The following is a 14,405-nucleotide window of genomic DNA, read 5'->3' as shown; positions in this document are numbered from 1 at the left end:
GCTGTGAGGAAGAAAGACAAGTTTGGCAAGTTTCGGGAAGCTTGGATAACACGGGATATTGTGAGCCTAGTCAAAAAGAAAATGGAAGCATTTGTAAGGGCTGGAAGGCTAGGAACAGATGAAGCACTTGAGGAATATAAGGACAATAGGAAGGAACTTAAGCAAGGAGTTAGGAGGGCTAAAAGGGGTCATGAAAAGTCATTGGCAAACAGGATTAAGGAAAATCCCAAGGCTTTTTATACATATATAAAGAGCAAGAGGGGAACCAGGGAAAGGGTTGGCCCACTCAAGGACAGAGATGGGAATCTATGCGTGGAGCCAGAGGAAATGGGTGAGGTGCTAAATGAGTACTTTGCATCAGTATTCACCAAGGAGAAGGACTTGGTGGATGATGAGCCGAGGGAAGAGAGTGCTGATAGTCTCAGTCATCTCATTATCAAAAAGGAGGAGGTGTTGGGTGTCTTGCAAAGCATTAAGGTAGATAAGTCCCCAGGGCCTGATGGGATCTACCCCAGAATACGAAGGGAGGCAAGGGAAGAAATTGCTGGGGCCTTGACAGAAATCTTTGCATCCTCATTGGCTACAGGTGAGGTCCCAGAGGACTGGAGAATAGCCAATGTTGTTCCTTTGTTTAAGAAGGGTGGGAAGGATAATCCAGGAAATTATAGGCCGGTGAGCCTTACGTCAGTGGTAGGGAAACTATTAGAGAGGATTCTTCGGGACAGGATTTACTCCCATTTGGAAACAAACAAACTTATTAGCGAGAGACAGCATGGTTTTGTGAAGGGGAGGTCGTGTCTTACTAATTTGATTGAGCTTTTTGAGGAAGTGACGAAGATGATTGATGAGGGAAGGGCGGTGGATGTTGTCTATATGGACTTCAGTAAAGCCTTTGACAAGGTCCCACATGGCAGACTGGTGCAAAAGGTGAAGTCACACGGGATCAGAGGTGAGCTGGCAAGATGGATACAGAATTGGCTCAGTCACAGAAGACAGAGGCTAACAGTGGATGGGTGTTTTTCTGAATGGAGGGATGTGATTAGTGGTGTTCCGCAGGGATCAGTGCTGGGACCTTTGCTGTTTGTAGTATATATAAATGATTTGGAGGAAAATGTAGCTGGTCTGATTAGTAAGTTTGCGGACGACACAAAGGTTGGTGGAGTTGCGGATAATGATGAGGATTGTCAGAGGATACAGCAGGATATAGATCAGTTGGAGACTTGGACGGAGAAATGGCAGATGGAGTTTAATCCGGACAAATGTGAGGTAATGCATTTTGGAAGATCTAATGCAGATGGGAGGTATACAGTAAATGGCAGAACCCTTAGGAGTATTGACAGGCAGAGAGATCTGGGCATACAGGTCCACAGGTCACTGAAAGTGGCAACGCAGGTGGATAAGGTAGTCAAGAAGGCATACGGCATGCTTGCCTTCATCGGTCGGGGCATAGAGTATAAAAATTGGCAAGTCATGTTGCAGCTGTACAGAACCTTAGTTCGGCCACACTTAAAATATTGCGTGCAATTCTGGCCGCCACACTACCAGAAGGACATGGAGGCTTTGGAGAGGGTACAGAGGAGGTTTACCAGGATGTTGCCTGGTCTGGAGGGCATTAGCTATGAGGAGAGGTTGGATATACTCGGATTGTTTTCACTGGAACGACGGCGGTGGAGGGGCAACATGATAGAGGTTTACAAAGTTATGAGTGGCATGGACAGAGTGGATAGTCAGAAGCTTTTTCCCAGGGTGGAAGAGTCAGTTACTAGGGGACATAGGTTTAAGGTGCGAGGGGCAAAGTTTAGAGGGGATGTGCAAGGCAAGTTTTTTTTACACAGAGGGTGGTGAGTGCCTGGAACTTGCTGCCAGGGGAGGTGGTGGAAGCAGGTACGATAGCGACGTTTAAGAGACATCTTGACAAATATATGAATAGGAAGGGAATAGAGGGATATGGGCCCCGGAAGTGCAGAAGGTGTTAGTTTCGGCAGGCATCAAGATCGGTGCAGGCTTGGAGGGCCGAATGGCCTGTTCCTGTGCTGTACTGTTCTTTGTACTTTGGGGCAGGAGTGCAGGTGCTGTACATCCTTGCGTTGAGGAGAAACATTTTTCTTCCCATGCAGATTTGCACCCTGTAACACTAGCAGTGAGGTTGCACAATTTGTGGCTATGCTGCCACCAATGCAGCTCCCAGCTGGTTACAAGGGAGCAAATAGAATGGTTGATGGACACTCATTTTCTTTTTCTCATCCTGTGAAATGGGACTTATCTCCTTTCTGCACAGCATGCATGCGATCAGAAACTCAGCAGAGCCTCTGTTCCACCACTGCATTGCATGTATTGATATCCAACATATATTGTCTTCCAGCTGTCAAGTAATTTTATTTCAGTGAAAGATTCATTGGACTGTACTGTGATGGCAGAGGATGGCTTATTCACTATGTAGCCATTAGGTAAAGCAAATATACCAACATCAGTTGGCTAGCTCTGAAAAATTAATAAGGATTTGTTTATGATTGAGGTTCACTGACTCATCTGCATGTTTCGCCAGATGTCTGAAAATTCCAGGAATAATCTAATTACAGTTTGCTCAACAAAATCATTGGCAACAAACTATTAACTACAAGGTAAACAGGCTTTCTAATGTGCTGCCATTACTCCTAACTCAGACATGATCTGAATTGAGATTCATTGAGGTGGTCTAACACAAAATAACAAGTGTCCAAACTACAGACTATAGTCTGGATCTGAGCTCTGGCTATTGCGTTCTTATGCATGAAGCAGCATTGCCAAATCTTCCTTGACCTCCGCCTGCCACTGTGCCTCCAAAATACTCCCCACCAGTTTGTGGCCAAGTTGATCCTTCCTCAGCGCTGCTGCCAGCTCCTACTTTCTGACGCTGCTCTAAGTGATTAAGACAGAGATGAGGGGAAATTTTTTCTCTGCAGGTTGTTCGTCTGTGGATTTCAATCCTCAGAGAGCTGGGTCATTTGAATATATTCAAGGCTGTGTTAGATAGATTCTTGATAGACAAGGGAGTCAAAATGGGGGGCAGACAGAAAGGTGGAGTTGAGGCCACAATCAGATCAGCCCTGATCTTATCAAATATATATCGCTGTGCATGTGGGTGCGAACTTTTAGGATATCCTGAAATTCTCAACCATGGAAAGTAAAATATTCTGTGTGTCTCAGGGAGAAAAAAATCATGATCTTCAGTGGGATGAAATTGTGGGGAAAGAACAGTCCAAGCATGAAATTGGAGGAAGAGGAATCAAAATGGCAGCATATATTGGTTGGGGAAGGGAAGAAGAGTGTCACGTTGAAACAGGGGAGGGATGGGTGGATGAGGAGAGAACAATCAAACCACTGAAAAAATGTGAAAAGGGATAAGAAACCTTAGACTATCCGAAGCAGGTTCTCAAAGGTGACGGAGGTAATAGTGGACATTATGTCATATACAGCTGGTGTGTACTCCATGATAAGCAACTGAATGGACCATGAAGATTAAAAAAAAAAAGGTTTGGGCACCCCTGCTGTACAGCGACCCAATATTAATGTTAAAAACTAAACTAATGAAAATAGGAATGAAGGATTGAACCTCAATTCATCAAACTCTTTATAATGCAAAGCATTTCCAGAAAGTAAAATGACAACTATTCACGTTTACAAGAAGAGTTCTCGTAGCAAAAGAACTGTCGACATTAATTAATTACCAGTAACAACAGCTTGCATTTTTATAGTGCCTTTAATGTAGTAAAAACATCCAAAGTTGCTTCACAGGAGTATTATCAGTCAAAATTTAACACTCCGCCACATAAATAAATATTAGATATAAAAACAAGAAATGCTGGAAATACTCAGCAGGTCTGGCAGCATCTGTGGAGAGAGAAGCAGAATTAACATTTCAGGTCAGTGACCCTTCTTCAGAACTCCACAGCTGCTGCCAGACCTGCTGAGTGTTTCCAGCATTTTATTTATTTTTATTTAGAGATACAGCACTGAAACAGGCCCTTTGGCCCACCGAGTCTGTGCCGACCAACAACCACCCATTTATACTAACCCTGCAGTAATCCCATATTCCCCACCACCTACCTATACTAGGGGCAATTTACAATGGCCAATTTACTTATCAAGCCGCCCTAACTGCGCCACTGTGCCGCCCTTGTTTTTATTTCAGATTTCCAGCATCCGCAGTGTTTTGCTTTTAAAATATTAGGATGTGTTTGGTCAAAAAGGTAGCTTTTAAGGAGGATAGTTAAGTGGAGAGGTGGAGTGGTTTAGTTTAGTTTAGAGTTACAGCACTGAAACAGGCCCTTCGGCCCACCGAGTCTGTGCCGACCATCAACCACCCATTTATACTAATCCTACACTAATTCCATATTCCTACCACATCCCCACCTGTCCCTATATTTCCCTACCACCTACATATACTAGGGGCAATTTATAATGGCCAATTAACCTATCAACCCGTAAGTCTTTGGCATGTGGGAGGAAACCAGAGCACCCGGAGGAAACCCATGCAGACACAGGGAGAAGTTGCAAACTCCACACAGGCAGTACCCAGAATTGAACCCGGGTCGCTGGAGCTGTGAGACTGCGGTGCTAACCACTGCGCAGGAATTCCAGAACTTGGGGCCTAGGCAGCTGCCAGCACTGCTGCCAATGGTGGAGTGATAAAAAATTGAGGATGCACCAGAGGCCAGATTGGTGGAGCACAGAGATTTTGGTGGGGTTGCAGGGCTGGAGGAGGTCACAGATAGGGAGAGACGAGGCCATTGAAAGATTTGAAAACAAGGATGAGAATTTTTAAATTAAAGCATTGCCACACTGGGCGCCAATGTAGGACAGCAAGCACAGGGGTGATAAGTGAATATCGAATAGGGATTATAGTGGTAACACTCAATGTACGTACACTGTGAAACCAAATAGCAAGGCAATTCAATAAAAAAATAACATCTTCATTCAAAGGGTTGTGAATCTTTGGAATTCTCTACCCCAGAGGGTTGTGGATGCTCCATCGTTGAATATATTTAAGGCTGGGATAGATAGATTTTTGGTCTCTCAGGGAATCGAGGGATATTGCAAGTGGGCAAGAAAGTGGAATTGAAGCCGAAGATCAGCCATGATTATATTGAATGGTAGAGCAAGCTCGATGGACCATGTGGTCTACTCCTCCTATTTCATGTGTCTTGTGTGTATCTCATCACTCAGGAACGCAGATGTGAAGTGGACACTGCTAAATGAATCCTCTTTTCCAGTCAGCTACACCCACTACAATTCTGATTTAGCATCACAATAGAGTAAGTGCCATATCAGAATGGCAGCCATATTAGTGGGATGGGGAAAATATACAGCAAAGTTCCAAGATGGTAAATGAAAGTTAGTGTTATATTGTGAAAATCCATTGGTGGACACTAGTGCTTAGCGACACGGAATGGTCATTGAACCGGATTCTGCCCTGTTCCTCTTTGCTCCTCATCTGCACTATGTCAAGCAGGAAGGGGTGGCAGCATTTCCCAGTGTGATGAAATGGAAAACTCAAAGGGACAGTAATGCCTTACTAGTCTCTGCCACTTCCTACTGGTCTGCTATGAGGGGCATTGGCAGTAACCTGTGAATAGACTATGTGTCCACATACTCCATTGCGGGAGTCACGACAAGCAGATAAAGAATGGATAACAGTATAAAATGAGGGAAAACTTGCCCAATTATTTCCACTTTTAAAAAAAGGGGGAAATCAAATGATTGTTGGTATTTGGCAGAGTGTAGTGCATTCTTTGGATTTAAAATATGTCAGCTCGGGCAGCATGGAGGAGGCTGAAATGGTTCTGCCTGTAACTAGTGGTCTTTGGAAAATGGTGTTCAGGGTTCTTATTGGGTTTCCTTTTCTGACTGCAGTGATGTTAATGCCAGTGGAGCCAGAGCACTGGGAGGAAGTACAGAAGTCAACAGTGGAAGTGACCATCAGCACACTCAACAAGCAGGCAGATCTCAAGGTGAGAGCAGTTACTGTCTGTATCTACAGCCAGAAGTTGACAATGCCAGCATACTCTGTTTAGTTCTATTTTACTGTAATTTCAAAAAAGATTTCACATTCAAGAGATTTATTTGGTTGTATAAATGTAGAATTATGGGCTGGATTTTCACTTGCCAGTGGGGGTGAGGTCAGGTGTAAGTGCACTTTGAAAACGCCACTCTCAGATGGCATGTCAGTCTTCCAATGCCTCGGTGATGCACTGCAAGTTTCAAAAGGAGGGCGGGGCCAGGCCCGGCAACCCACACGCCTCCAATTAACTGGCTGTTAAGCACATTGAAGAGCTTGTTAATGGCCTGGAGGGGGATAGAATGACATTTTCTAAGGTAAGAGCAGGAAGAATGAATGGTCTCGGACACGTTAGTGCACAGCTTCTGGGAAAACAGGTGGGGAGCTGCTGATTTAAAGTCTTGAAACAAAAGGGAAAGTCAAAGTGAGGTGCTAATGCGATGGCACAGAGTTGTCATCGCCTGAGAAAAGCAGATTAAGTACCTGATGAGTGAATGTTGGGCACTTGTTTGGACGGTGAGGCTGATGGTCCTCTGCTCTCCTGCCTGCTCCATTCTGCTAGGCAATGGCAAGCCCAGACATGGCTACGTCTGCCCTTGAAAATCATCTTCTGGAGCCAGTCTGGCCTCCAGGTAGCACACTGGTGCCAAACTTGCCGAATCTGGCCAATTACTGTCCTATCAATCTACTCCCGATCATCAGCAAAGTGATGGAAGGTGTCGTCAACAGTGCTAACAAGCAGCACTTGCTCAGCAATAACCTGCTCACTGATGCTCAGTTTGGGTTCTGCCAGAGCTACTCAGCTCCTGACCTCATTACAGTCTTGGTCCAAACATGGACAAAAGAGCTGAACTCTAGAGGTGAGAGTGAGTGCAGTTGACATCAAGGCAGTATTTGACCAAGTATGGCATCAAGGAGCCCTAGCAAAACTGGAGTCAATGGGAATCGGGTAAAACTCTCCACTGGTGGGAGTCATACCTAGCACAAAGGAAGATGGTTGTGGTCGTTGGAGGTCAATCATCTCAGTCCCAGGATATCACTGTAGGTGTTTCTCAGGGCATTGTCCTAGGCCCAACCATCTTCAGCTGCTTCATCAATGACCTTCCCTCCATCATAAGGTCAGAAGTGTGGATATTCGCAGATGATTGCGCAATATTCAGCACCATTCGCGACTCCTCAGATACTGAAGCAGTCCATGTCCATATGCAGCAAGACCTTGACGACATCCAGGCTTGGGCTGATAAGTGGCAAGTAACATTCGCGCCACACAAATGCCAGGCAATGGCCATCTCAAAGAAGAGTGAATCTAACCATCTCCCCTTGACGTTCAATGGCATTACCATCGCTGAATCCCCCATTATCAACATCCTGGGTGTCACCATTGACCAGAAACTGAACTGGACCAGCCACATAAATGCTGTGGCCACAAGAGCAGGTCAGAGGCTGGGAGTTCTGCAGCGAGTAACCCACCTCCTGTCTCCCCAATGCCTGTCCACCACCTACAAGGCACTATCATGAGGGTGACGGAATACTCTCCACTTGCCTGGATGCATGCAGCTTCAACAACACTTGAGAAGCTTGACACCATCCAGGACAAAGCAGCCCGCTTGATTGGCGCCCCATTCACCACCTTCAACATTCACTCCCTCCACCACTGACTCACATTGGCAGCAGAGTATACCATATACAAGATGCACTGCAGCAACTCACCAGGGCTCCTTCGACAGCACCTTCCACACCCACGACCTCTACCACCTAGAAGGACAAGGGCAGCAGCTGGATGGGAACGCCACCACTTGCAAGTTACACTCCAAGTCGCACACCATCCTGACTTGGAACTATATCACCGTTCCTTCACTGTCGCTGGGTCAAAATCCTGGAACTCCCTTCCTAACAGCACTGTGGGTGTACCTACCCCACATGGACTGCAGCGGTTCAAGAAGGCAGCTCACCACCACCTTCTCGAGCAATTAGGGATTGGCAATAAATGCTGGCCTGGCCAGCGATGGCCACATCCCACGAATGAATTTAAAAAAGCCTAATTAGGGCCTTTGCATATCAAAATACTGTCACGTTAGTGATGCTGACTTGGCACGGGGTCGGGACCTGGAAATGATCTGGGATTTGGGTTCCTGACCCTGGATTGAAAATCTAGCCCTGTATTCCTACGGGGGAGAAAACTTGCATCCAGGTCAGTGGTGTATACTAAAGTGTGTGCCTATGTTTTGACTCTTTTAGGTACTGGGTGGCAGTGAGCAATTCAGTCATTAAATGGGAAATCAGCAGGTGAGGCTGCGCTACTTTCATAAGCGATTAGCTTTGGGTTGGTGGGGTGGGGTGGTGATGGTGGTGGGAGTAGGAGCACCACCTGATCCTGTACTCACCCATTGTCTCGGATCACACTTGAAGAATGGTCACTTGGATGAGACAGCAGGATTCAGCATCTTGATGAAAAGGAAGAAAATTGGAGATATACAAAGCAAAGTCTTCTATAGCATGCGCTGTTCTGCTTCTGGATTCACAAGGTACCACTGAATAAAGAAGGTTGTTGGCCCATTGGATCTCATCTTCACGTGATGACTTTAAGTAGCAGCACTGACAAAGGCATTAATCATGTGGAATAGGCAATTGATGTCTGATTTTACCTTCGCTTCCTGTGGAAAGTATCTTCTCTTGACTGGAACCAGGTATATTTAATATGATGTGGATATGGAGGAAATCATATACAGGGTGTGATCTCCGCTCCCTACTAATTGTAGTGGTCACTGAAACTCTGATAAAACAGTGTGTTGGAAGCATTGAATCACTTTGTCTCTTCCACTGTCTTCTAAAATAAAAAATGTACACATTCAGCTTTGCATACCAGCCATATTCTTCCTTATCTGTTGATTTATGTGAAGGGGTTAATAACACTGAAATTCTGAGTAAGCAACTCTAGGGTGCGAGAGGAAATCCTGCTAAACTCCTTCATTTTTCTACAGCGTACAGAAGATGCCATGAATATTTGTATAGAACCAGACACCATCAGCAAGGGGCAGTTTGTAGCTACAGGGTAAGTGTCATATGATTCCTGATTGCCTGTTAAATAATTTGCTGATTCAGAGCTCAGTTTCTGGAAGAGCTGGTGTTCGAAGTGTTGCTGTCTTGCTGCTGTTGACAGCAACTCCAGGTTCACACTAGTACAAGCACTGTAATTAAATTTTCACAAAATATTATACATTCTAAAACAGACATGCTTCCCCCTTCCCCGTATTAATTCCAGAGGTTTACAGTTCTGTCTGTACTGACAGATAATGGGGGTGGGGACTCAGACCTAAAGTTTCAAGTGTAAAACACTGAGCATCAGCCTGGATTACAGTTCTCCAGTCTGAGAAATCAGTCACTGTGAAGACTTTGAGGTGGGAATCAAAGGTGCTCTGCCCGGGGCAAAATACTGCTGCATTCACTTCATGAGAATTTTTCAAATGACTGACATGCATTTGCACAGTTTGTTGTGCATATAGCATAAGGGCAGCAGTGGAGCTGAGACTCTTGAGAGCTAACTGTAAATCATCCTCCGATTGCCACATCATCCTGAATGATGATGTTGACCTGCTTGCAGCATAACAAAGCATATCAAAGCATAAATGTGGCATTGGATGAACAGTAGCTGAATGTTTGTAGTTAGCGATGCTGTGAGCTTTCAATTGCCTTTTATTGTTCAGAGCAGGCATTGAAAGGGAGCTATTATTATTGAAAGGGAGCTGGTACTTGTGTTTTTCATTAATTAAACAAGCACCATTGTTTTAAATAGAACCCATACTGTGGACCTCATTAAATAGCTAGGATAGAAAGAGAACAGTGAATACAATGGAAATCTGAAATAAGGATGGGACGTGTGGGAAATGTATGAAAAGTCAGTTAGCATCTGAAAAAAGATGGGTTAATGTTTTGAGAGGAATAGTTCACCCAAACTGACAGTATCAGCCTTTATTAGACTGACTGAAACAGAGTGGAGAGGAGACTTGTAGAAAAGGGTCAAAAGTTTAAATCTTTCACATATCCTGAAGATATTGGGATGAGATAATAAGATGCAATATTGGCATTTGTGCATGTGAAATTTCTTAATCCACTATTTTGATGGAGACATTAACAAATTTAAAGTGAACCTATAGAAAGTTCATGAATCCAATAGAAAGTAAGATTCAGGCAGTCATTGGAAAGATGTAAGGCAAGTCGCACACAGCTCCAAAATGGAAGGGAAGATTGGAAAATAAAACTTGAGTATCTCCCTTCATGAAGCTGCAGTAACTGGTTTATCTGCAGCTCAGCCGAAAGTGGAGTAATACCCTCCATATGTTATTAACATTAGTTCTTTCTTTCTTTCTTCTTCTTTTGGGCCTCCTTATCTCGAGAGACAATGGATACGCGCCTGGAGGTGGTCAGTGGTTGGTAACATTAGTAATGATTCTACAATGTCTAGTGCTGAATCAGATCAGCACAGAATATTGATAACTGCTCCACACTGCGGTCTTGTTCCATTTTGCAACGCACAAGTTGGATGTCCATCATACTCATGAAGAAACCATGTAGCACATTGTCATAGCTCTGTATCGGGTGGTGCTTTGGTTAATCGCACACAATTTCTTGCTTGGCTGTTAACAGGAGTCGGAAGTTGACTGATCCACTCTTGTGTCCTGAAGGCAGCCAAACTCTCCAAGCCAGTTTCTGTAAACTGAAGCTACCCCAGGTAAGGTCTAACCTTTAGGTTCTGTACTTTTAAAAACCAATGATCCACTTAGCATAAGGGTTCCCTGCACTCTCACTTCCATATCTCACTTTAAAAAATGTGGCTAGTGTTAACCTGAACTCCCAATAGCATTAAACTCCTCTTGCTCACTTCACACTAGTATTAAATTTAAGAGGGAAAATTCTGTCCAACAACACCTCAAGGCTGAACTCCACTCCCTTTTGACCTTTCACACTCCATTATCCTCTTGCAAGTTGAGATTCAGCTGTCGCTACTTAGCTCAAATGTATGTTGTCTTACTTTACACAATAGCCCAACTGCCAATCAACGATTAGAGAATAGTCTGCAGTCACCTGGAGGAGAACATCACCTCCACAAAGAAAAATTGAAAACCTTTGGGGATTTGCTGAATTTCTAATCCGGATTAGTGATCGCTGGATGGCTGTTATATACAGATGACATTGCCATTGTGTTTTGGATAGTACTTGGTTACGTACCCATAACCTGCCAATTCCTTTCATAACAGGGTTGGATCCAACCTAAATGACCGATGTATTATTTCCACTCTCTTTCTCCTCAGGGAACAGAAGGTTTCTTCAGTATAGATAATGAAGACTATGAGGCTGTCTCTGTTGATGTGAAACTGCTTCCTCGAAAACTCAGGTTTTTCTGTGACTCTAACAAAAAGCAACAACTGCAATAGTTACAGACACAGGATGTTCGATTCGCTATCCCTCGGCTGACATGCTGATTTTTACCTGTTTACTTAATACATCCATAAACATTCTTCAGTTACCCTTTCAATCTTGCTGAATCCAGTTTTATGTTCAGGAACCCACCGTTTCATTGAAATGCTTGGATTTTCAAGACATGGAGAAGTTAGAATTCGGAGTGCAAGAGGACACTGACAAACAAAACTTGCACACATCTTCACTATTGCTCCACTCCTATCCCAAACCAAAGCTGCTGTTGGTTCAATTTATCTGGAGGTCAGTTTTACAGAATTAGATGAATTTCCTGCTAATTTTAATTTATCTTTCATTCCGCCTCCTTGAAATGATGAGCTACTCCAGCCTCTCCAGAAACTGACCCACACCAAGTTGGAAAGCCAATTAAAGCTGGGCTTTGAAATCAGGAACTTTGATCAGTCAGTAACATGATGCCATATAAGGCAGTAATCCATTCTCTGGTGTCTGCTTAAAGAGCTTGCTGCTATAGTACCCTTCCATATAAAAGCTAAAAGGAAAACTTGCATTTGGAATGCTATTCGAGTATTCAGAATGACCTGAAGCACTTCACAGACAATGAATTATTCTTGAAAAGTAATCACAGTTGGTTATGTAGACAGTGGTGTAGTGGTAATGTCACTGAACTAGTAACCGAGGCTCAGGCCAATTCCCTGGGGATACAGGTTCAAATCTCACCACGGCAGCTGGTGGAATTTAAATTTAGTTAATTAATAAGTTCCATTAATGAATTTTAAAAATCTGGAATTGAAAGCTAGTCTCGTAATAGTGCCATGAAACTATCATCGATTGTCGTAAAAACCCATCTGGTTCACTAATGTCCTTTAGGGAGGGAAACCTGCTGTCCTTACTTGGTCTGGCCTACAGGTGACTCCAGACCCACAGCAAAGTGGTTGACTCTTAACTGCCCTCTGAAATAGCCTAGCAAGCCACTCAGTTGTCAAGGGCAATTAGGGATGGACAACAAATGCTGGCCTTGCCAGCAACGTCCACACCCCATGAAAGAATAAAAATACATGGGAGTCAATTTGCATACAAGGTTCCACAAACTACAATGAAATTATTGATCTGTTGATCTGCTTTGGTGGTGCCTCATGAATGTTGGTCAAGACATGAGGCGAACTCATTGCTTTTTTTTTTAGATCTTTTACATTCACCCGGACAGGCTGAGAGGTAGCTCAATATTATACCAGTCAGTCAATGTTTGTTTTATTGTAATTTATATGAATAAAATTGAGAAAAATAATGTTACATTTTTGCAAGCTGGTATAAATTAATCCTTGCAGTTAAACCACTGGGAGTAATCAAACAGGATTTGAATTAAAATATAACAAGGGTTTGGGTGAATTTATCTAATGACATTGTATTTGTGATGACTTGAAGTATTTCACAGCTGGTTCTTATTTCACTGTAAAATCTTGTAACAAAAAGGCAAACTTAATAATGACTTGTGTGTGAAAACATTGTTTTCTGTGTAGGGTTGTCTGACCCGTCTGAATGGTGTTTTGGGGTTTCAAGGAAGGAGTCTGTGAGCTTCAGTATAAAGTCAGAGTCTGTGCCTCTGGAATTGTGTCTGGTGCAAAAATTCCTGTTTGTTGCAGTGTGCGAGTTCTTTATGTTGTGTTACAGACCGCTAGATCGAGAGATTCATGATCATCGTTCAATTAGTCCATCTATGGAGAGAGACTATAGAAGCATTCTTGCATACCTTCTAGCAGCCATATTAAGAGCAGCATAGAGTTTATACTTATCAGCCCCTTTGGTTGAAAGTTGTGTGGCTAGGGAAAACTTGACAGGAAAAAAAACGGACCTTCAATTGTTTCACCTCCACATACAACTGCAGAGTTCAAAGTCAATCCAAACCACATACGAGGTTACTGGTTCAGTGTTTGATACCACAGGGAAACTGTAGTTTTCCTTAGTCTTGCTGTAGGCCAGTCATTTTCTGAAAGTGAACACATCTCAAAATAAACAGTTAGCATTCCAGGTTTTACTAGTGTTTGCGCAATTTGTTTTTTAAAAATTCATGTATCCAAAGCAGTACTTTTGACATTATATAGCAGATATGCAACTGTGTGGTCTTGGTGATTCAAAGTATTAATTGGCTATTGAAAGAGAGAGCCAACTAATAAGCTGTATATCTATGCAAGTTTCTGTAGCTTGGAGACAATATGGAAAAAACACAGGGATCATCCAGTGGCAAATTGAATCCTCAATAGGTTTCAGTCAATTTACCCAACAGGTGTTTAGCACAACAGATACTTGAATTCTTCAGTTTTTCACATCAAACATTAGGCATTTCCATCAGGGTGGTAAGTTGGATTGATAGGCAAGTGGGGCATTGTGCAACCCGTAGGTCTCCAAACCAGTGTCCATCTGGATTTTTTGAGCAGGCGGTATCCGAGAAGCCTGTACTTTCACCAGATATAGTAACTGAGATACTTCAGCTATTTGAATCTGACCTGTAGCTTCTTTCCACCAGCAACAATGTTTTGTCGCTGGTTATAAAAGTGATGACTATTAATTTTTATGCACCTGAAGTGGCCTCTGGTGCCATCGTCAAGGAGCAGTGTATCTGTGCATTAAACAGGTCAGGGATACCCTGTTCAGGCAGGTCTCTGATATTATTTACTTTTCATGGACCCAACAAAGCAGAGAGTGAGAAATCAATCAGCTTCTTTCAAGCAACTGGATTTCCCCAAGTGCAGCATCCCATTTGTGCCACCGATGTGGCAATAAAGGATTTGCCTTAAAAACTTCATGATTCCATGTACAGGAAGAGAATTAATTCACTAAACTTGCAGATATTGAATGATAGTAGCTTGCATGTTAATGCATCCTACCTAGAAAGTACCCATGATTCTTTTATACTTGTGTAATCCAGGATACCTGC

General features: G+C 43.3%; 1 protein-coding gene across 1 annotated transcript in view; it reads left to right on the top strand.

Annotated features, from left to right (window-relative positions):
- The window catches only part of agk (acylglycerol kinase), a 50,162-nt gene extending 36,660 nt beyond the window's left edge, over window positions 1-13,502 (top strand). Inside the window, exons 12-15 of the mRNA XM_068050735.1 lie at window positions 5,893-5,990; window positions 9,019-9,089; window positions 10,682-10,766; window positions 11,347-13,502. Coding sequence (XP_067906836.1) covers window positions 5,893-5,990; window positions 9,019-9,089; window positions 10,682-10,766; window positions 11,347-11,469 — 377 coding nt within the window. The 3' untranslated portion in view covers window positions 11,470-13,502. The remainder of the gene's footprint in view (window positions 1-5,892; window positions 5,991-9,018; window positions 9,090-10,681; window positions 10,767-11,346) is intronic.
- Window positions 13,503-14,405: the final 903 nt, after the last annotated feature.

The sequence above is a fragment of the Heterodontus francisci genome, chromosome 18 (assembly GCF_036365525.1).
Source record: "Heterodontus francisci isolate sHetFra1 chromosome 18, sHetFra1.hap1, whole genome shotgun sequence".
NCBI classification, from domain to species: domain Eukaryota; kingdom Metazoa; phylum Chordata; class Chondrichthyes; order Heterodontiformes; family Heterodontidae; genus Heterodontus; species Heterodontus francisci.
The sequence above is the reverse complement of the archived record's forward strand: the minus strand, read 5'-3'. Positions and strand labels throughout refer to the sequence as shown.